The sequence below is a fragment of the Chiloscyllium punctatum genome, chromosome 38 (assembly GCF_047496795.1).
Source record: "Chiloscyllium punctatum isolate Juve2018m chromosome 38, sChiPun1.3, whole genome shotgun sequence".
NCBI classification, from domain to species: Eukaryota; Metazoa; Chordata; class Chondrichthyes; order Orectolobiformes; family Hemiscylliidae; genus Chiloscyllium; species Chiloscyllium punctatum.
This window is the reverse complement of record NC_092776.1, coordinates 17,110,649-17,135,173: the sequence shown is the minus strand read 5'-3', so window position 1 is coordinate 17,135,173 and position 24,525 is coordinate 17,110,649. Positions and strand designations below refer to the sequence as shown.

Below are 24,525 nucleotides of genomic sequence, written 5' to 3'. Positions count from 1 at the left end.
ATATTCAACAAGGTTCCTTGTGGCAGAATGGTTAGCAAGGTTAGATTACATGGAATACAGGAAGAACTAGCTATTTGAATACAGAACTGGCTTGAAGGCAGAAGACAGAACAGAATTGAGAACCCCCAAGAGGGTTGAAAGTCTATGGAATTACCTGCCCAATGAAGTTGTTTATGCTACTTCAGTAAATGTTTTTAAAGTTAAGATAGATTTTTTTGAACAATAATGGAATTAAGGGTTACTGTGAGAGGCTGGGTAAGTGGAGCTGAGGCCATGAAAAGGTCAATCATGATCTTATTGAATGGCAGAGCAGGCTCAAAAGGCCAGATGGCCAACTCCTGTTCCTAGTTCATACGTTCTTATAACAGAGGGTGATGGTGGAGGGTTGCTTTTCAGACTGGAGACCTGTGACCAGTGGTATGCCACTACTTTTCGTCATTTACATAAATGATTTGGATGTGAACATTGGAGATGTAGTTCATAAGCCTGCAGAGGACACGAAACTTGGAGGTGTAGTGGGCACCTCTAGTTGGCACCAAGAAGATTGCTTCAGAGTGCAACAGGATCTTGATCAGATGGACCAGTGGACTGAGGAGTGGCAGATGGAGTTTAATTTAAATGTGAGGTGCTGCATTTTGGAGAGGCAAATCAGAGCAGGTCTTACACACTTAATAGTCAGGCCTTAGGGAGTGTTGCTGAACAAAGAGACCTTGGAGTACAGGTTCATAGTTCTTGAAAGTGGAATTGCAAGTTGATAGGATAGTGAAGGCGGCAGTTGGTATGCTTTCCTTTATTGGTCAGAGTATTGAGTATAGGAGTTGCGAGGTCATGTTGCAGCTGTCCAGGACATTGGTTAGGCCACTTTTGGAATATTGCATACAGTTCTAGTCTCCTTCCTATTGGAAAGGTGTTGTGCGACTTGAAAGGGTTCGGAAAAGATTTACAAAGATGTTGCCAGGGTTGGAGGACTCGAGCTATAGGGAGAAGCTGAATAGGCTGGGGTTGTTTTCCCTGGAGCATCGGAGGCTGAAGGGTGACTTTATCGAGGTTTATAAAATCATGAGGGGCATGGATAAGATTAATAGACAAAGTCTTTTCCCTGGGGTGGGGGAGTCCAGAACTAGAGGGCATAGGTTTAGGGTGAGAAGGGAAAGATTTAAAAAGAATCTAGGAGGCAACTTTTTCGCACAAAAGGTGGTGTGTGTATGGAATGAGCTGCCAGTGGAAGTGGTGGAGCTGAGACAATTACATTATTTAAAAGGCATTTGGATGGGTATATGAATAGGAAGTGTTTGGAGGGATATGGGCCAAGTGCTGGCGAATGGGACTAGATTAGTTTAGGATATCTGGTCAGCATGAATGAAATTGACCATCCTGAAGAAGGGCTCATGCCCGAAACGTCGATTCTCCTGCTCCTTGGATGCTGCCTGACCTGCTGCGCTTTTCCAGCAACACATTTTCAGCAAAGGATCTGTTTCCATGCTATACATCTGTGACTCTATAACGTATATGCTTGCACTGGAGGCAAGGTTCAATTCCTATAATGAGGGGTTGGGTTTTTGATTAGATTTCCCTACAGTATGGAAACAGGCCCGTTGGCCCAACAAACCCACACCAACCCTCTGAAGAGTAAACCATCCAGACCTATTCCCTGTCCTAAATTTACCCCTGACTAATGCACCTAACACTACAGGCAATTCACCTAACCTGCACATCTTTGGATTGTGGGAGGGAAACCCAGAGAAAACCCACACAGTCACAGGGAGAATGTGCAAACTCCACATAGACAGTTGCCCGAGGCTAGAATCGAACCCTGTTCCCTGATACTGCGAGGCAGCAGTGCTAGCCACTGAGCCAACCTGCCACCCTTTTTGTAGAGATATTGAGCAAATTGGACCTAGACTTATCGGAGTTTAGAAGAATGAAACATAATCTTATTGAAACATATAATATTCTAATAAGTGGGTTTGGCACAGTGGGTACTCATGGATTTTTCCCTTCAGGGGAGTCTATTGCTAGGGAGTGGTTAAAAAGGGAGACTTCTACTTAAAACAGAGATGAGGAAGAATTTCTACTTAAAAAGGTCACAAGAACCAGGAATTCACTTCTCTAGTAATCAAGGCTGAGTTAGACAGGCTGAGCAGATTTTTAATGGACAGGGCAGGGGGAAAAGGAATGAGGCAACAATCAGATCTTAATCAACTAATGTTCTTATAGGGCTGGCTTCAGGGAATGAATTACATACTTCTGCTTTTATCTTTCACCTCTTGGACAGACCCCGAGACCCAGAATTATGTTCCTTTCATCCATTCCCAGAACTCCTTCCTGCAACAGATTTTCTCAGTGTCAGTGTGATATTCAGCTGTGTGGAGATTTAGCAGATGGACCTGCACGGGTGGGGGGCGAAGAGATATGAAGTTTAAAGCTATTATTTAACTGTCGGTCAGCAAGGTGGGGCGAGAGGCGAACGGGGTTTGTCGCAAGTTAGGTAACAAGCATGAGAGTTTTGGCTTATATAAAGTTTTCGGTGAACAGAACCGGACAGTTCGTTTGTCAGAGAAGTGGCATAGTGGAGTCCTGAGACAACAAAGGCACAAGTGAGGGGTTCAGCGGCAGACCAGCCAGTATCACAAGAAACGGAAATAGGTGGATATAATAACCCCAAAGGTGAGAAACAGTGCGGTTCCACCTCACAGGACGGCAATAGTCCACGGCTGGGCAAGGGAGTTTGTGACGTGGGGTCAAAGGCAAGGATTTTGTTTATCCAAATGTTTATTTAGAGGAAACTCCTGTTTAACTAGTAAGCAGCCTGACTAGAAACGGTTCAGTCTGTAAGCTTTTGCAGACTGAAACTTAACAATGACAAGGCAGGTTCTGACAGTGCCTGTCACACAAACCTGGGTCTCGCTCCTTTTAGGTCTGTTTGTATGGCCGTGTTAGCAAAAGATGTCGCTGAGGTGGTAAATGTCATTACATGACTGCGACACTTACAGTGAGAACCAATATACCGGCCTGCGTAACACCCTGTACAAGCTTATGTCAGAGGCACAGACTGCATCTGCATTGAATTCCTATATTGTGAGCCATTAGCCTGGCTAGTCTCAGTGAATTTGCATTTAAGGATTTTACAGTAAAATGAACAATGGCTTAGTCCAAGTGTTCAGCTGATGTCGTCCGCAGTGGGTCTTTTCAAAACATTTCATTTATTTGCTTTAAGTGACGCTTGAGAGACAAATGCTAGGCGGCAGTCTGAAATCACGAGGTACAATTCATTCTAAGACACCTTTGAATTTTCCCGGATTTAATCCATCACTAGCAACTCCATACCCTCCCTGCAAACAAAAAAATTCCACCCCAGTCCAACACCGGCACCTCCTGTCCATGCAACAGACTAACAATGACTTTGGTCACTTTCAGTTTTACCCCTGCCCGCCGCCTTCTCAATGGTTTATTTTCTTCCTTTCAGTGGCTAAGTTTGGACAGATTTTCCCCCCTACCTTGCCGTGCTCCAACCATCTCAGCGCTTTGTACCGCTCTGTAACTCCAGAGGGTTCCGTTTGTCTGCTTTCTGCCAACTCGGGGACTGCTTTTTACAACAGTGGGAGGAGTCACAAATCTGATAAACCTCTCAGGCTGAACAGGGCGAAATGAATTCCATTCTTTTTACAAGGATAAACGAACTCACACTTCCTCAGCCTTTCTGGTTTTTTTCAAACACCGCCTAAGGAATACAATAACAAAATCCTGCGGATGTTTGATATCTGAATCCAAACAAATTTCTAGTCTGGAAGCATTTGTTTGAACTCCAATAAAAGGTCTTCATACACAAGCATGTTCCCTTTCTTCTACACCAATTATTTGCTCCTCTGTTACCAGATATTAACATGGGGCACATTAATTCAACAACTTTCAAACTGCTATCCAGGTTTATACCCCACCTTCCTCTGACGAGAGTCTTAAATAAAGGCAATTAAAATGGTCTGAGGACACAACGGCAAAAGTGAACTGGGTAAAAATACTAAAAAGGTCCCAGATCCAACTAATACAGGAGAAGCCTCATTCACAACCAGATTTGCAGGCCATTTTTTCTATTGTTAACAATGTTAGGCATGTATCCCGTCCAGGCCAAGAAACCTACCCAAGTTAGGCACTAGCTGAAGCCAGCAATCCTGACCAGGGACAGGCATGAGGGGTTAAACACAAAAGGTACTTGACAGAAAGGTTGTAGGTAAAGGTGAGATGTTATGGCAGGTAGTTAACCTTAAAGTGTAGCGGTTTGGCCTGCAAAAGGATCTCGAGAATGATGGGAGGCAACTGAGATGGAGGGAGGACAGTCAAGTGACAGAGGCCAGGAGGACAAAAAAAAAGTGGGAGTTGTATTTGAGAGTGGGGAACAAAATGGTAAAATGAGGTGTGCTGGTGTTGGTTAAGGAGCAGCTGAATTGAATAAGGGCCAGTGTCAGTATAAGGCTGGGCATAGGGAGGAGAACAGGTTGTGGGATCAGGAGGGAAACTCAGGAAGGTCAAGGGAAATAGTGAAAAGGGCAACAGTGCTGGGAGAGATTGAAGTCAGGAGTGTGATGCTGGAAAAGCACAGCAGGTCAGGCAGCATCCAAGGAACAGGAAAAGAAGGGTTTATGTCAGAAACATCAATTCTCCTGCTCTTCGGATGCTGCCTGACCTGCTGTGCTTTTCCAGCGACACACTCTTGATTCTGATCTCCAGCGTCAGCAGTCCTCACGTTCTTCTGGGAGAGATTGAAGCCTGACAGAAGGATACCAGAGGAAAGGAAAAGACCTGTGATGGAGAAAGGAATAGAGGAGTATACGTTAGAGAAGAAAGAACTAGTTGAAATGGTCATATTGTGAATACCAGAAATAAACATTCGACTATTGTACCCTCAATAGCAATATTATGGATACTCAAACCTCAGTGAAGGGTAACCCTGCTTCCATTTTAAAGTTCCCTGTTCAGCTGGCACAGCTGTACATTCCAGCAAACACCTACATCCCCTCAATACTGGCTTCTTTGGTTAAAGTCTCTTCATGAAACCTTTAAACAAACACAACTTGCATATTCCTTAATACGATTTCCTTAAACTCCTCTTCTACAACCTTCTGCCTGAGGAACTCAATAAGATGTATTCCTCCTCCCAGGACTATCTGGAGACTGCTAAACTGAACTGCTACAGGTGTAGAAGTCTGAAAGAAACTTTCACACTCACTGAACTTCTGTATGAGTGTTTTTCTTTCTCCAAATTTGTATTTGAGTCCCTTTATAGGACATCTTATTGCTAGGTTCAGTTTCTGCCCACCTCCGAACCCAGGTTTGCAAATAACGGTAAGATTATATTACAAACATTCATCACACAAGCACAACAGTAGCAGAGACCTGAGGTTCAGGAAACTTCAGATGTAGAGGAACGTGCAGTGCATAAGGAAGGGAATTCAGATTTTCAGCCCCATCAAGCATAGAGTCAAAGAGATGTACAGCATGGAAACAGACCCTTCGGTCCAACCCGTCCATGCCGACCAGATATCCCAACCCAATCTAGTAATGTACCTTGAGTGAGTCTTTGAAACCATCATACTACTTGAAGATGACAGAGCAACAACAAGCATGCATTTTTGCTCAACTGTCTTCATAAATCACCTCTGCAACAGAGAGTTACACCTGAGCGATTTGAGAAAGAGTTCTGTGCCAGTGGTGTTTGTAGATCATAGCAGGATTGAACTCCTTTGGCACTGGCTCCTTTCAAATCACAAGTGGGGACATGTGTAGCATTTCCCATGTAGTCACCCATAAATGCAGTCATGAGTCCACAGATGCTCTTCTCAGGTAAACAATCAGTTTGTACAGTTCACTACAACCACTGAGGGCCAAACTGTCTGAGCCATCTGATTTCCCTCCTTTACTGGGTTCTGACTCAAAGAGCAAAGAAAATTACAGTACAGGAAAAGGCCCTTTGGCTCTTCAAGCCTGTGCTGATCCAGATCCTCTATCTAACCCATATAACATAGAACATTACAGTGCAGTACAGGCCCTTCGGCCCTCAATGCTGCTCCGACTGGTGGAACCAATCTGAAGCCCATCTATCCTACACTACACTATCCTAAACATCCATATGTTTATCCAATGACCAATTAAATGCCCTTAAAGTTGGCGAGTTTACTACTGTTGCAGGCAGTGTGTTCCACACCCCTACCACTCTCTGAGTAAAGAAACTACCTCTGACATCTGTCTTATATTTATCACCCCTCAATTTAAAGCTATGTTCCCTAACCTGTCACCTATTTTCTAAAGGTCTGTATCCTTTGGGGGGGGAGGGCATGGTTGCTGTGGGCTTCGGGGGGGAGGTAGCTAGGAATGCAATAGGTAGATGAAGGTGGGCGTGAAGGTGATAGGTCCAAGAGGAGGGTGGAGTAGTAAGGAAGATGGACAGGAACGACAGTTCAAGAGGGTGCTGCTGAGTTGGAAGGTTGAATCTGGGATAAGGTGGGGTTTAGGGAAATGAGGAAACTGGTGAAATCTACTGGTTGGAGGGTGCCAATGTGGAAAATGAGGCATTCTTCCCATGTGGCTACAGTTGGTGTGGAGGAGGCCTAGGACCTGGCACGGTGGGAGAGGTTTCCTGATGAAGGGCTTATGCCCGAAACGTCGATTCTCCTGCTCCTCGGATGCTGCCTGACCTGCTGTGCTTTTCCAGCACCACACTCTCGACTATGATCTCCAGCATCTGCAGTCCTCACTTTCTCCCAGATTGTAAGGTGCAATTGTACAGGGCAGTCATGAGCCCACACCTGGAGTACTGTGTGCAGATTTGATCTCCTTATCTGAGGAAGGATGTTCTGGATATCTAGAGAGTGCAACAACAGTTTACCAAACTAATTCCCTGAATGGCAGGTCTAATGTGTGAATGAAGGCAGGGTTGGCTAGGACCACATTCACTGGAGTTTAGAAGTATGAGGAATCTGATACAAACTTTTAAGATTCAAACAGAAATAGAATAAATGCAGGAAGGACATCACTGATGAATGGGGATCCCAGACCCAGGGATCACAGTCTAACGATACATGTCACCTGGGATCCAGGGAGAGCTAGTTAATTGAGTTCAACATTGACTCGATGGTGTGCCACAGAGGTCAGCGTTGGGATTTTTCTTATTTGTTATTTACAGAAGTTATCCGAAGGTGAACGTACAAGGCATGATTAGTAAGTTTGCAGATGCTACAAAATTAGGAGGTATCATCGTCAAAAATTACAGGGGGACTTAATCAAATGGGGAATTGATAAATGCAATTCAATATAGACAAATGTGAGGTGTTGCACTTTGGAAAGTCAAACCAAGGTAGGACTTATACAGTAAATGGTGAGGTTGTGTTGTGGGACAGAGGGACCTGGGCGTACAAGTACATAGTTCTTTGAAAGCAGCATATCAGGTAGACAGGCTAGTGAAGAAGGCATTTAGCATGCTGACCTACATCAGTCGAGGCTTTGAGTATACAAGATGTGCATTATGTTACAGTTGTATAAGTCATTGGTGAGGCTGCACTTAGGGTATTGTGTACAGTTTTGGACACCCTGTTATAAAAAAGACATAGTTAAGCTGAAAAGAAGATTTACAAGGATGTTGCCAGAGCTTGTAGGCCTGAGTCATCGGGTGAACGTTGGCTAAGGTAGGACTTGGAACATAGGAGAAAGAGGAGTGACCTTATTGTGATGTATAAAATCATGAGGGGCATAGAGAGGGTGAATGCATATAGTCTTTTTCCCAGGGATGGGGGATTGAAAACTAGAGGGCATAGGTTTAAAGTGAGAGGTGAAAGATTCAAGAAGGAGCTGATGGGCAACTTCTTCACGCAGAGAATGGTGTGTATTTGGAACGGGCCGCCAGAGAAAGTAATTAAGGCGGGTCCAATTGCAACATTTAAAAAACATTTGGATAGGTACATGTATGGGATGGGCTCAGAGGGATAGGGACCAAACGTGGGCATTTGGAACCAGCTGAGTGGGCATCGTGGTCAGCATGGACCAGTTTGGGCTGAAGGGCCTGTTTCCATGCTGTATTACTCCATGACTCCATGACATACATTAAAATTGAGATGAAGAGAACTGTCTTCATGCAGAGAGTGGTGAGCTTGTGGAATTCTCTGTCACAGAAGTCAGTTAGGCCAAAGCATTGAATGTATTCAAGGAGGACTAGACAGATGTGATAACCCCTCAAAGGTCCACATGGAACTCATTGAAGTGCCTTGGTAATAGCCAATAGTCTGACCAGCTGGAACTTATACCTGAGCCCTGTGTAGTGGTAACATCTGTGTCCAGGCCAAGAAACCTGGGCTCAAGAGGTGTGTAATAATATCTCTGAACAGATTGATTAGAAAATTGTTTTTTTTTTGAGAAGCAGATGCCTTGGAGGCCTTTTTTAATGCCGTGATAGTGTCACTACCCCTGGACCAAGATGCCTGGGTTCAAGCCCTACCTGTTCTAGAGGTGTGTAATAACATCTCTGAATAGGTTGATTAGAAAAAATAGATTTAATTTGAAAGAGCAGACAACCAGAACAGCTCTTGTGCTACAGTGATAGTGTCCCTACCTCTGAGCCAAGAGGCCTGAGTTGAAGTCCCACCTGCTCTAGAGCGGTGCAATAACAACTCTGAACAAGTTGATTACATAAATAGATTAAATTTAAAAATAATAAATTTAATAAAGCAGACCACCACAAAGGCTCTTGTGATGCAGTGGCAGTGTCCCTATCTATGGATAGGAGCCTACTCCAGAGGTGTGCGGTAACATCTCTGAGGTGGCTGATTAGAAAATATTGTAAAGTAGACCCAGGATACATTTAGAGAGAGAGAGATGGTCATTGCGAAGGATACAGTACTTCACTTCCCTCTCCAACTCCATTTTAATTGAGTCCCTTCTTGCTCTCCCTCTTCCCTCCTCACTTTGACAGTTTGCATTGCCCTTAATGGGCTTCGCATGTAAATATCCAATTGGTTGCATGGGCAATTTACAGGTGCTGGTGGGAAAAACATTTGGATGTGTGTGAGAGCATCTCCAGATATTAAATAAAAAGGAATAAAAAGAAAAATGTACAGAAAAGAAAAAAACAAAAAGAAGAAAAATAGGAAATAAAGGCGTTCAAGACCCATTTGTTCCAGAGCTGTGTAATAACATCACTGAGATTGAGTCAGAAAAATATATAAAGCAGACCCAGCTGTCTCTCTCTTGCTGCTATATTCATGGGTGTCCTTGGAGAGGGAGCACGAGGTACCATCAAGCTCTCCATGCCCTTAAAGAAAGACGGGCACCACAAGGGGTACAATGTTTTATCTTCCAATCCAACTCCATTTTGATTTAGCTCCTTTCCCTTTCACTATCTCCCACTCACGTTCTGATAGTTTGTATTGCCCTTAACAAGCTTTTCATGTAAATATCCAATTGGCTACAGTTAAAAACAAAAAGAAAGTCACGGTGGTTTGGTGATGGGAAGAAACTGTATGCAAGAGCACTTATGAATATCTAATGAAAAGAAAGCAGATCTAAAATATCTAGTTAGCTATGAAATAACTCCACAGAGGCTGGTATCCCTTCACCAAGTCACCCTTTATTTACGGATGCATGGTACTTGACACTGGTCAGGCTTCCTCAGAGCCAGCTCTCAGAATGAACAAAACTTCTGACTCTCCTGTTTATTTCTGTCAGCCAGGGTTCCCTGACTGGACCGGATTAACAACCCCAATTAGGGAACTCACATTCTGTGACATCCACCTGGGTGACCTGGTTACAATCATTACAGGCTTCATGGGTGATTTACCCTAACCCTAACAAAGGTGACATTTAACAGTCAAAAACAAAAAAAAAGTCATGGTGATTTTCTGGTGGGAAAACAACTGTGCAATAGTAAGAGCACTTCTGAAGTATTAAAAATAGCAGACCAGGGACGGATCTGCAGAATTGTCTGTCCTGGGCAAGAACTAGCCTTTGTAAGCCATGATGAATAGCTCTATTTTGGTATTCATCAATAAATAAGGCTCCCTTTTCAGTCAGGTTTCCTGAGTTATTGTATTAGCAAAGAGCATCAAAAAAAGTTTTGGACAGCCTTGCCTTTCAATGAACCCAATTAGACTATGACAGGGAAATATTAAAAATGCCGCTGTTTGGAAAACTGGAAACTTACGATGTGGATGTGGAGGATTGATCCCAATACTCAAAGGAACGCGATACTTTGGTCAGGCAGATGGGATAGGAGGAAATCACTGACAGAAAGTTATTCTCCTGATCGCTTGTGGGGGCTGGATTTGCAGTCTCACAAAGAGATTAAGCTACCCAGCAACTCTGGAATCAAAATCTTTGATAGACTGATAGATATAGTAACATGACCCCAAACCATCTGTTCTATTGCAGTGTTACAGGTTTAGCATGGCAAATAGACTTCCTGAGGAACCAGTTACTGAATTCTTGATGAGATTGCAGAAATTGGCAGAACACTGAGTACAGGTCAGCACTTAGGGCAACATTAAGGGATTGCTTAGCTTGTGGAATTAATAATATTGTGACTCATAGAAAGCTACTGCCTGATCCAGATCTGGACCTCCAGAAAATCATAGAACTGCCCTTTCCTGTGGAAACATGGAAAAAGAGGCTCAGGAGATATGGTGGGTGATAGGCAGTAGAGTCTTCAACCTTGGGTGACCCTTGAACTGCAGAGCCAAGTCCCCTGCGGATAATATTTGTAGCTCCTGTTTGTTGCCAAGGAAGGGTGATTGCAGTCAGAGGCCGCAAGAATCCAGGTTGGGAAGTTTTTTCCAGAATATAGTGAGGAGCAAAAATATTCATGCCACATTTATGGTCATAGAGTTTGTCCCAAATGAGATGACTGAAACACGCGAAGTGCATACCACCCAGGCCAAAGGGTGAAGCCACTTCAAGACAGGGCTTTGCAAATAAATCAGCCCGAGGATGAAGAATTCATATAGCCAAATTTCATCATTGCTCCCAAAGTGGCCCTAATTAAGATAAAACTTCAGGTAAATGGCCACTTCCTAGACATAGTGGCAGGCGCAGGTGCTGCTGTATTTATTGATAGAAAAAAAGTATTTAGGTAACTTCATTGGGCCACCTTGCCTTAAAGCCTGTGAGACTTCAAGACCACATTTGTCAGACACACTAGGAAGCCCTTACATACTCTTGGGACCATTGTAACCCCAATTAAACATGGACCACAGACAGTTCAACTCCTCTAATGGTGGTACAAGGGCCAGGTCCAAATCTTTTGAGAAGGGATTGGCCACAGAAAATCTGTGTGGATTGGTAACATGGGTTTAAAATGGATACGGATGATCTGTATGAATTCCAGGATTTTGACCCACTGTCACTGAAGGAATGGCGATATATTTCCAAGTCAGGATTGTGAGTGGCTTAGAGGGGAACATAGAACATACAACAGGCCCTCGATGTTGTGCTGTCCTTTCACCCTACTCTAAGATCAGATTAACCTATATACTCTTCATTGTACATCTTCCATCTGCCTATCAAAGAGTTGCTTAAATGCCCCTAATGTATCTCACTCTACCACCACTGCTGGCAGTGCATTCCACACACCCACCACTCTCTGCGTAAAGAACCTACCTCTGACATTTCCCCCACCCTTCCTCAAATCACCTTAAAATTATACCCCTCATGATAGACATTTCCACCATGGGAAAAAGTCTCTGGCTATCCACTCTACCTATGCCCCTCATCATCTTGTATATCTCTATCAAGTCACCTCTCATCCTTCTTTGCTCCAATGAGAAAAGTCCTAGCTCCCTCTTTCTTCATAAGACATGCTCTCCATTCCAGACAGCATCCAGGTAAATCTCCTCTGCACCCCCCCCCCCAAAGCATCCACATCATTTCTGTAATAAGGTGACCAGAACTGAACATAATATTCCAAGTGTGGTCTAACCAGGGCTCTATAGAGTTGTAGCATAACCTGACAGCTCTTAAACTCAATCCCCCTACTAATGAAAGCCAACATACCATACACCTTCTTAACAACCCTATCAAATTGGGTGGCATCTTTGAGGGATCTATCCACATGGACTCCAAGATCCCTTTGTTCCTTTACACTGCCAAGGATCCTGCCTTTAACCCTGTATTCTGCATTCAAATTCAACCTTCCAAAGTGAATCACATCATACTTTGCCAGGTTGAACTCCATCTGCCACTTATCAGCCCAATTCTGCATCCTGTCAATGTCCCGTTGTAATCTACAGCAGCCTTCCACACTATCCATAACTCCACCAACTTTCATGTCATCAGCAAACTTACTAACCCACCTTTCCACTTCCTCACCCAAGTCAGTTATACAAATCACAAAGAGCAGAGGTCCCAGAACTGATCCCTGCGGAACACCATTGGTCACCAAGCTCCAGGCTGAAATTTTCCAGCTACCATCCCCCTCTGTCTTCTATGGGCCAGCCAATTCTGTATTCAGACAGCTAGATCTCCCTGTATCCTATTCCTGCTTACTGTCTGAATGTGCCTACCATGGGGACCATATCAAACACCTTTCTAAAATCCATGTACACCACATCCACTGCTCTACCTTTATCAATGTGTTTTGTCACATTCTCAAAGAATTCAAAAAAGGTTTGTGAGGCATGACCTGCCCCTTACAAAGCCTTGCTGACTATCTCTAATCAAACAATGATTTTCCAAGTAATCATAAATCCTGTCTCTCAGAATCATTTCCAATACTTTGCCCACCATAGATGTAAGACTGACATGAAAGTTGGTGGAGTTATGAATAGTGTGGAAGGCTGCTGTAGGTTACAACGGGACATTGACAGGATGCAGAATTGGGCTGATAAGTGGCAGATGGAGTTCAACCTGGCAAAGTATGAAGTGATTCCCAGGATTATCCCTATTCCCTTTCTTTAACAAGGGAATAACATTTGCCACCCTCTAATCATCTGGCACGACTCCAGTAGACAGTGAGGATGTGAAGGCCATCGCCAAAGGCATGGCACCCTTTAGTAACCTATGGTTTTTCCCGTCTGGCCCAGGGGATTTATGTATTGTTACGTCTTGAAAAGTTTTCAGCACATCCTCCATCTTGACATCAACCTGTTCAAACATATCAGCCTGTTTCACGCTGTCCTCAGAAATGTCAAGGTACTTCTCAGTAGTGAATACTGAAGCAAAGTATTCATTAAGGACCTCCCTACATCCTCTGACTGCAGGTGCAAGTTCCCTCCACTATCCCTGATCAGCCTTGCCATCACTCTGGCCATCCTCTTGTTCCTCACATAAGTGTAAAATGCCTTAGGAATTTACTTAATCCTATCTGCTAAAGCTTTCTCATGTCCCCCTCTAGTGCTCCTAAGTCCATTCTTCAGTTCCTTCCTGGCTACCATGTAGCCCTCTAAAGTCCTGTCTGATCCTTGATTCCTCAACCTTAAGTAAGCTTCTTTCTTTCTCTTGACTAGATGCTCCACATCCCTTGTCACCCAATCTAACTGTGGTTAGATTGTCTCATATTGGCGATGGTCATAGCCTGGCATTGTGTGGAGCAAATCAAACTTGCCACTTGCCAGCCCAAGCCTGGATATTATCCAGATGTTGTTGCGTTTGAACACAGACTGCTTCAGTTTGAGGAATCTCAAATGGTGCTGAACATTATGCAATCAGCCTACTTCTGACCTTATGATGAAGGCAAGGTCATTGATGAAGCAGCTGAAGATGGTTGGGCCTCGAACACTACCCTGAGCAACTCCTGCAGAGATGTTCTGGAGCTGGGATGACTGACCTCCAACAACCATGACCATCTACCTATGTGTTAGGCATGACCCCAACCACTGGAGAGTTTGCCCAATAATATCAATTGATTTCAGTTTTACCAGGGCTCGTGATGCCACTCTTGGTTGAATACAACCTTGATGTCAAGGGCTGTCACTCTCGGCTCACCTCTTGAATTCAGTTCTTTTGTCCATGTTTGAACCAAGGTTACAATGAAATCAGGAACTGAGTGGCCCTGGTGGAACCCAAATTGGGTGTCACTGAGCAGGTGCTACTTGGCAGCACAGTTAATAACATCTTCCATCACTTTACTGATGATTGAGAGTAGACTGCTAATTGTCTGGGTTGGATTTGTCCTGCTTTTTATGCACAGGCGATACCTATGTGACAATGAGCGGCTGCTCCTTCAGCAAGGTTATACTGTCCTTGGTTTTTTTTTTAAGAGGGGTCATAAAGGCAGAGGTTCTGATACGTCTGGGTTTGAAGAAGTTTTTACATTTAAAAAATCACTTTCTCAATGAAAAGGGGAGTGGCCAGTTTCTCCCAGCTCAGCATTTTTCAGACTTGGTTTGGCTTTAGCAGTCTGACTGTTTTGCAACTGCTGGTCAAGTCTTAGCTGGGAACCCAGAGAAGCTGCTGGACCCAGTTCCATGTTTCATGTTGATCCTGCAATCTCGCTCCTGTAAGAACCTGTGTTTGATATTACTTCTTTTGCTAGGGGGAGTTTATGGAATGTTGTAAGTATTTGAATCCACGTCATTAACTTGTGATAGATTCGACTGAGTTTTCAGATAAGTTATGTTATTCTATATTCTCTTCTGTTTTGTTTGTGTATAAATAAATTCTGTTTAGTTTAAAACCAAGTTGTTGGGCCAGCTGCATCACTCCTTAAATACCCCCTTTCATCTGCTTAAAACAATGAGAAAGCTTAGGGTCTGGGCTACCTTCTTGAAATGTTTTGAGGGTGTCTGGCCTAGTCCATCACATCTGGTCAATTTTCCACACTGTTGGGAAGGTGCCGATGTTGTAACTGTACTGGAACAGCTTGGCTAGGGGAGTGGCAAGTTCTGCAGCACCAATCTTCAGTAAATGGTGGATCACAAAGACATTCCTAAGGAAGAGTTGAAACTCTATACCTCAAAGGATCAGGATTGAGAATAGAAAATTACATTATCTTGTGGAGAGCTTGGTCAGTTGTCCTACATCCAAGCTAGTGACCAATACTTCAAGAATGATACAAATGCCACCAAGGAATTTCTAAAATGAAAATGCTCACATGAATTTATATTTGGTGCCCTTGCATAGGCTTGGATATTGAAAACCTGGTCAAGTGGTGCAAAACGTGCCAGGAAAACCAGAAGGCCACACCAGCAGCCTCAATGCAACCATGTAAAGGCCAAGGAGAACCCTGGGTGTGAGTACAAGCAGATTTTGCAGTGCTATTTATGTGCCCTACATTCTTAATTCTTATCAATATCTTTTGAAATGGTTCGATGTGCACCAAAATGGCCTCTAATACCTCTTACAACTCCATGGAAAAACTCCACCAATCCTTTAGTACATATGGTATACCTGCGGTCCTTGGAACAGACGATTGGACCCCATTTATCAGTGGGGGGTTTCAAACATTTACGATGATAAAAAGGCTAAGGTACATCCACATTCATCCTACTACCAATCTTCAAACAGTCTGAGAGGTTGGTCCAGGTATTCAAAAATAGCATGAGAAAGCAACTACAGGGTCTTTGGAAATCTCACATTCAACAACCAAATATATGAACAAATCAACGGCACACCCATGGGCTCACCTACCTCTGGACTCATAGCAGAAGCTGTAATGCAAAGATTAGAACAAACAGTCCTACCACAAATTCAACCCAAACTCTGGGTCAGATATGTAGAGGACACCTTTGTAATCATTAAAAACACAGAAATAGAAAACACACACTGGATCATCAACGCCACACTCACAGGAATCAGATTCACTAGAGAGGAAGAAAAGGACAACCAACTCCCATTCCTAGACGTGATGGTACAGAGAACACCGAACGGAGAATTCACCACAAAGGTATACAGGAAAGCTACACACACAGACCAGGTCCTGAACTGTGATAGCAACCACCCCAACACACACAAAAGAAGTTGCATCAAGACACGTTCTTTGGCCACAACATACTGCAGCACACCAGAATTGCAAAAGGAGGAAGAAGAACACCTCTACAACGTATTCGCCAAAAACGGATACCCCCGCAATTTCATCAACAGATGCCTAAGGGAAAGACAATGGAATGAGGATATGCCACAACCCAAAGGACTAGCCACTTTACCATACATCAAGAACATTTCTGAACTGACAGCCCGACTACTACGACCACTAGGACTCATAACAGCACACAAACCAACAGCCACTCTCAGACAACTCACCAGGACAAAGGACCCGATACCCAGCATGAGCAAAACCAACGTAGTGTACAAACTCCCATGCAAGGACTGCACAAGACACTACATAGGACAAACAGGAAGACAGCTAGCGATCCGTATCCATGAACACCAACGAGCCACGAAACGACACAACCAGCTATCCTTAGTAGCCACACATGCAGATGACAAGCAACATGAGTTTGACTGGGACAACACTACTATTATAGGACAAGCCAAACAGAACAGCCAGGGAATTCCTCGCGGCATGGCACTCATCCACAGATTCTATCAACAAACACATCGACCTGGACCCAATATTCCGGCCACTGCAGCGGACAGCTGGAACTGACAACCGGAAACGGCAGAGACAAACCACTATAAATGCCGGAGGAAACATCACAGAAGCGCTTCACAGGAGGCTCCCAAGCACTGAGGATGTCACCTAGACAGGGGACGAAACGTCTGCAACACAAATTCCCAGCTCAGCGAACAGAACCACAACAATCCTACATGTTTCCTTTTCAAATATAGGCCAATATCACATGTGACAACAGAAGTAGCCTTGGCAAAACTATTGATTGGCTGACACTTTAAGATTAGGCTTAGTCTTACTTTCCCAAACTCAGGCAGCCAGATTGAATTTATTAAAACAAAAAGCCCAAAAAAGGCACCATGACCAGACCTGGATAACAACAGGAATTGGGCCATGGGCACAGTGACGCTAGAGGCTGCATCGTCAAAGAAGCAAGTGGTAATTCTCAGACTTGGAGGGATTTGATAACAACATTTAAAAAGCCCATGGAGAATCACTAACCCATCTCCTCATATAGCTCGTTGAGTATGAGTTTTCTTGATAACAGCCGATAGCCTGCCCAGTTGGAACTCAGCACTCGAGTCCTTTATAAAGCAGACACAGCTACCCTTCCAATTCTATTTTGGTTTCTGACTTTCCTGCGCTTCTTCCTCTCCCTCAATTGTGATGGCTTACGTTGTCCAAAAAGGGGTTTGCATGTAAATATCTCATTGGGTAATCTGGTGATTTACTGGTGTTGCTTAGTAGTTAAAAACAAATCATGGTGATTTGGTGATGGGGAAAACATGTTCAGTTGTGTGTGATAGTATTTTTGGATATAAAAATATAAAGCAGACACAGGGCTGATGTGCAGAAGCAAATTACTGCTGATGCTGGAATTTGTTCTGAAAACAACATATACTGGAGATCACAGTGGGTCAGGCAGCATCCATGGAGAGACAGTAAGCTAACGTTTTGAGTCTAGGTAATTCTTTTTCGGAGCTGAAGTGCTGTGAAGGGGGTAGCATTTATGCTAGACTTGAGGTGGGGGGCTTGGTGAGTTAGAGAGTGCTGGGGGAGAAAAGATCTTGATAGCTCAGATTTAGTGAACAGAATGTGAGAATGGCAGAATAATGGTATGTTTAACTACCAGATTTGAAAGAACAGACAATCCCATTGGAGTGGATGGAGGAGAGAGGAGGGTGACAGGAAATCTAACAAGTAAAGCTAAAAGAAAGGGAAGGAATGGGAGTTAGTTCACAGTTTGAAGGTGTTGAATTAAATATTAAGTCCAGAAGGCTATAAGGTGCCTTCTCTGAAGATGAGATGTTGTTCCTCCAGTTTGCGATGTGATTCACTGGAATCTGATGAGGAATCATCTCAACTTGAAATGTTAGCTTGCTGTCTCTCTCTCTCTCTCTGTGGATGCTACCTGACTTGCTGTGGTGTAGCTCTCTAGGGTAGAGGATTCCAAAGTTCCGTAACCCTCTGAGTGAAACATTTTCTCTTCATCTCAATCTTATTATTTTTAAAATTGTGTCCTCTGGCTCTAGACTTCCATACCAAGGGAAACAGTTTACTTGCAGCTAGCCTGTCTATCCCTTGAAATATTTTTGTTGGTTTCAATGAGATCACATCTCAGTCTCCAAAAAGAATGCAGAGAATACAGGCTCAGTTTATGAAATCTCTCTTCATCAGATAGTCCTGCCATCCCAAGAATACATCTAGTGAATATTGTTACACTTCCATTATGGCAATAATAACCTTCCTATGGTAAGGCAACCAAAACTCAAATGGAATGGGTGGCAGAGTGGCTTAGTAGTTAGCAATATTGTCTCACAAAACCAAGGACGGGGGCTCGATTCCACCCTCAGGTGACCATCTGTATGGAAGTTGCACGTTCTCCGTCTCTGGGTGGTCTGGTTTTCTCCCACGATCCAAAAATGTGCAGGCTAGGTGGATTAGCTATGGAAAATGCAGGATTACAGGGATAGGGTAATGGAGGGTAGGTTTGGGTGGGGCAGTGTGGATTTGATGGACCCACTGGCCTGCATAGACACCGTAGGGATTCTATGAAAACTGTACCCTTCGCTCTCATTCTCTGTTCTTTCTTTTGAAGCCAGCATGCAATCCATTCTGCCAAACTTCAGTAAGGCGTTCAACAACGTTCCCCATGGGAGACTGGTTAGCAAGGTTAGATCTCATGGACTAAAGGAAGTACTAGCCATTTGGATACAGAACTGGCTTGAAGGTAGAAGACAGAGAGTGGTGGTAGAGGGTTGTTTTTCAGACTGGAGGCCTGTGAACAGTGGAGTGCAACAAAGATAGGTGCTGGGTTCACTACTTTTTGTCATTTATATAAATGATTTGGATGCGAGCATTAGAGGTATAGTTAGTAAGATTGCAGATGACACCAAAAATTGGAGGTTAGTTGACAGCGAAGAAGGTTACCTCAGATTACAACGGGATCATGATCAGATGGGTCAATAGGCTGAGAAGTGGCAGATGGAGTTTAATTTAAATAAATGTGAGGTGCTGCATTTTGGGAAAGCAAATCTTAGCAGGACTTATACACTTAATGGTGTAAGGTTTGTGAAGGTTTGTAGCTCAGGTTGAGGTTTAGGGTGTAGGTTTGCTGGCTGAGCTGTAGGATTGATATCCAGACCTACATTACCTGGCTCAGTAACATCATCAGTGGCGACCTCCAAGTGAAACGAAGCTGTTGTCTCCTGCTTTCTATTTATATCTTTCTCCTGGATGGGGTTCCTGTGGTTTGTGGTGATGTCATTTCCTGTTCGTTTTCTGAGGGGTTGATAGATGGCATCTAGATCTATGCGTTTGTTTATGGCGTTGTGGTTGGAGTGCCAGGCCTCTAGGAATTCTCTGGCATGCCTTTGCTTAGCCTGTCCCAAGATAGATGTGTTGTCCCAGTTGAAATGGTGGGGTTTTTTTCATCCGTGTGTAGGGTTACGAGGGAGAAAGGGTCATGTCATTTTGTGGCTAGCTGGTGTTCGTGTATCCTGGTGGCTAACTTTCTTCCTGTTTGTCCTACGTAGTCCTTGCATGGAATTTTGTAGATTGCCAAGGACTGCCACAAACACTATGTAGGGCACAGAGGGTAGTATGTGTATGGAATGAGCTGCCAGAGGAAGTGGTGGAGGCTGGTAAAATTGCAACATTTAAAAGACATCTAGATGGTATATGAATAGGAAGTGTTTGGAGGGATATGGGCCGGGTGCTGGCAGGTGGGACTAGATTAGATTAGGATATTTGTTCGCATGGACAAGTTGGACTGAAAGGTATGTTTCCGTGCTGTACATCTCTGTGACTCTATGACTAGTCTTCTGACTCCATACCCTCTAACCTTATTTATTGGTTTATTATGGCAACAGTCCATCGAACTGACATTTTGGAAAACTGCCCACAGTTCAGTATCAGTAAAATATTAACCAGTGGAGCCATGCCAGATGGACTTTAATTAGGTACAATGTACAATATCACAATAAGAAATAAAATTGGGCAATTGTTTATTCCTTCTTGGAATGTGTGTAAAGCTTGCATTTACTGGCCATCCCTAAAATGTCTGAACAGATTGTAGCTTTCTTCTCATGAAAAGTGACAACTGAGAGGAGATCTATTCAAGGTCTTTGAACATTTTGAGAAGATTCAAAAAGGGGTAGAAACGGAGAAGATAGTGGTTTCAAGTAGCTGACACAGCTTCAATAGACTAAATAGCCTTATTCTGTACATTAGATTCTATGAGGATAAGATGTTTCCACTTCTGGGGGAGATCAGCCATGAGCCCATTGAATGGTGGAACAGGTTTGAGAGGCTGGATGGCTTACTCCTGTTCCAAACTTCCTAGACCAAAACTGGATGACAAATTTAAAATAATCACTCATAAAAACAATGTGGAACTCAAAGACAAACTCTTTCACCCAGGATAGTGAAATTGTGGAACTTAGTATGACAAATAATGGTGGTAAATGGTGTTGATCCATTTCAGGAAAACAACTAGATCAGGGTGTGAAAAAGGGATGAAATGAAAACATTTATTGGGAGGACCAATGAGAGCATGAATACCTGAACAGATCTGTTGAGTTGAATGGCCTGTTCATCGGCTGTGAAGTTCAATACCATTTTATGTTGTTGCTCTAACAGAGTATTGTCCAACTGAGTGGTTAATTCAGAGGGAAATCCAAATGGGACATTTGGCATATCAGACAAAGAAGGAAACTTTTCACCCATAAAGAACTTTTGTGAATTAATTGGTTTTACCATGAAAAAGACCCATGACAGCAGGGGTAAGAGGACCAGACAATGCTGCCTGAGAGCTTGATACCCCAGAATTTCAACTTGTGATCCCCAATTTAGAAGCTGTATTCCATGCACATCCCGGAGGTATGTTCCAACACATCTTCCCAATTTGGATGCACACAGAGTCATAGAGATATACAGCATGCTGACGAGATCGTCTAAATTAATCTAGTCCCATTCGCCAGCACTTGACCCATATCCCTCTAAACCCTTTGTATTCATATACCCATTCAAAAAGCTTTTAAATCTTGTAATTATACTAGCCTCCACCACTTCCCCTGGCAGCTCATTCCATACATGCATGAAGAGGTTGCCCCTTAGATGCCTTTTAAATCTTTCTCTTCTCACCTTAACCTATGCCCTCTAGTTCTGGACTCCCCCACTCCAAGGAAAAGACTTTGTCTATTCACCCTATCCATGCCCCTCATGATTTTATAAACCTCTATAAAGGTCACCCCTCAGCCCCCGACGCTCCAGGGAAAACAGCCCTAGCCTATTCAGCCTCTCCCTATAGCTCAACTCCCCCAGCCCTGGTAACATCCTCGTAAATCTTTTCTGAACCCTTCCAAGTTTCACAACATCCTCCTGATAGGAGGGAGGCCAGAATTGCAGGCAATATTGCAACAGTGGCCTAACCAATGTCCTGCACAGCCGCAACATGACCTCCCAACTCCTGTGCTCAATAGTCTGACCAAAAAAGGAAAGCATATCAAATGTATTGCAGAAGTAGCTAACCAATATCCTGTACAGCCGCAACATATCCATTAATCTTTAGTCAGCCATGATTTTATTGAATGGCAAAGCAGACTTAAGGGGTCAAAGCACTGCACCTGCTCTATGTTCATATGCCTTTGTCTCCCACCTCCTAAGCAATTCTGATCCAAACCACTATGTTGCACTTTTAATTTTGTAAATTATGTTCAATGTCATATCTGAATTTCATCCATTTCTTCTGCTTTTTAAACAAACGCTAGTATCATCAATATGTGGACGCTGACTGAAAGTTAGCCCTAAATATTTATCTGCTACACGGAGAGGCTGAATCCAAGGCTGGTCCTGAGATATCAAAGGGAGTGTGACTAATTGAAAACTCTTTCAAAAAGCCGACACAGATATGATTGCCTGTACAGCTTCTACCGTACTGTATCGTTCTATGTCAGTATTCCAACAAAATATAAATACAGGCTCAGAGAAGGCGTGCACTCATTTCTGGTGTTTGTGCTGCCAAGTTAAACAGCTGATTTGTTTTCAACAGTCAGTTTGCAGTAAATAGTTCCCTGCTTAAAAAAGCAGGAAGTTCAGAGTCTGGTCAATATCCATTATGCCGACTTTTATCAGAACTCCAGGTTTCTGAAAGACAATATTTTCTTTGTTTTATACTTTTAAACATTTTCTTGACACATATAGGCATATCACAGGTCAACTTAGTATTTCAGCCAATTTTCACAAATCATGCATGTAAAGAATGACAGTAAAAGAGAGACGTATATTGTGTTGTTCAATACAAGACATGAGTGTGTGCTGAGTTGTGTCCTGGTAGGCAGACATGGGCAGCATGGGGCAACATGGTGGTTAGCACTGCTGCCTCACATCACCAGGGATCTGGGTTCAGTTCCAGCCTCTGGAATCTGTTTGAGTGGAGTTTGCACATTCTCCCGGAGTTTGCATGAGTTTGCTCCATTTTTACCTCTAAGTCCTAATGTGCAGATTAGGTGGATTGGCACGGTTACAGTGATAGGGTAGGGGTGTGAGACCAGGTGGGATGTTCTTTGGAGAGTCAATATTGACTTGTTGGGCCAAATGGCCTGTTTCCACACTGGAGGAATTCTATGACAATATCTTCAGAAGAGTAAAGATAAAGATTAGCATTGGAATAGAATGGTACTGTGATTCACCTTGATAGAATACCTTGAAGAAACTTTTCTCTATAGGTTCCAATTAATTGGAATTTTTTGTTCTATACTAATCGAAATTTCTTGTGCTATATTAATCCAAGATATTTTCTCTATTTTGTTGGTGCTGAATTCAGCAATAGAAATGCCATTGAATGCCATAGATGTGAGTAGTCCCATTCCTATGATGTCCCAGACCAACTAGTATCCAATCATGTGTGCCTTAATGATGTATATCAGCTTCTTGACTAATGACTAAATCCATTTTAAAAAAGTTAGATGCTGAGGCACAACTGTGACCTACACTCAAACATTATGGATCCAGTACATTAGGAAGGAATCAACTTCCCACAGTTAGAGATTTCCAATTTAAAGTGCTGGTTTCTAGGTGAAAATTAAAAATTAATCATTACTTAGGAAATGTATCAACAAACTGTCCAAACTATCATAATTTTGAAAACGTCAATCAAATCTACCTTTTACCTTCTCGTCTCCAAGGAAAACTGTTTGATTTTCTGTAATCTATCTTCATAATTAAAGTTACTCATTCCTGAAACCTTTCTCATAAAACTCTTCTGCACTCCCTCCAATGTGTTCACATCTTTCCTAAAATGTGGTACTCAAATGTACACAATACACCAGCTGAGGTCAACAAGTATCTTATGTAGGTTGTGCATTACCTCATTGCTCTTGCACTCTGTGCTTCTGCTAGTAAAAATCTATGTGCTTCATTAATTTCTCTTCTACCGGATCTAAATGGCTGACCCTATATTCTGAGTCCATGAGTCCATTTCTAGATTCTCAAGCCCAAATATCTCAAAATAACAATGCCAAGACCCTTAAGAATTTTATGTATTTCAAATAAATCACACGTTAATTCTTCTAAGGAATGTAGGCCTAATCTACTCAGTCTCACCTGATAAGACAATCCTGTCATTTTAGGAGTCAATCTACAAGACCTTCATTGCTCTCTACCCTAGGGAAAGTATATCTAACATCTGGCAAGGTGACTAGAACTGTACACAATAATCTCAGTTGTAGCCTCACCAAGTATTTTAATTACCTACAATGTAATCAGTCTTATTTGCTCTAACACCTCAATGCCTTTGTAATATATCTACAATTCGATTTGCTGTCATAATTGCTTGCTGTTCCTTCATGGTAACTTTCTATTTGCTCTTTATTCCAGATGCTATAACTACTGTCAGGGATTTGAACTCAAGAGGGATGAGTTTATTGCAACCTGCAAGAGCAGGAAAAGTACTGTATGGGTGGAATGATTTAGACAGGAGCCATAACTTTGATTCTCCTGTGTTTAAGTCAGTGGTGTTTTTGTAATGTATTAAACATTACATCAGCCTGTTGTTAGCTTCTACTTGTAATGCACTTACATTTCATGAATATTAATTAGCATTAAACTTATTTCAATTACACTGTGTCTTCAAGATACAGTCAAAGAATCTTAAAGGGTTCCGAATCATGTTTGTTTGAAGCTGGTGCGAACCACTTGCCTTGGCATTGTTGTGTCTCAGTTCAATGTTTTTTTCTTGTTGAACTCCAAAGTACAAGTGAAGGAGTCACGGAAATTGCAACGTGCATCAAGGTTCAGGACTGGTAATAGCTAGGCAGAGGGGATAAGTGTTGAAAAGCTGGGGATCAGAGAATCTAGAGGGAGGAAGAAAAGAAGGAAGGGAGGAAGAAAAAAAAGGAAGAGAGGAAAGAGGATAGATTTTCAGTGGGGAAGCTGCAGAGGAGAGAAAGGCCAAGCGTCCTGGATCTGATGGTATTATGGATGGTTGATAAGATGGTTGCAGG

The 24,525-nt window shown here is 42.9% G+C and overlaps 1 protein-coding gene across 3 annotated transcripts in view; it reads right to left on the bottom strand.

The window, feature by feature from the left end:
- Window positions 1-3,615, bottom strand: part of entpd1 (ectonucleoside triphosphate diphosphohydrolase 1) — a 128,283-nt gene extending 124,668 nt beyond the window's left edge. Inside the window, exon 1 of one of the 3 annotated variants that reach the window (XM_072557303.1) lies at window positions 3,498-3,615. In XM_072557303.1, coding sequence (XP_072413404.1) covers window positions 3,498-3,516 — 19 coding nt within the window. In that variant the 5' untranslated portion in view covers window positions 3,517-3,615. The remainder of the gene's footprint in view (window positions 1-3,497) is intronic. The other 2 variants (XM_072557301.1, XM_072557302.1) reach the window with 2 other exon arrangements.
- Between the last annotated feature and the right edge of the window lie 20,910 nt (window positions 3,616-24,525).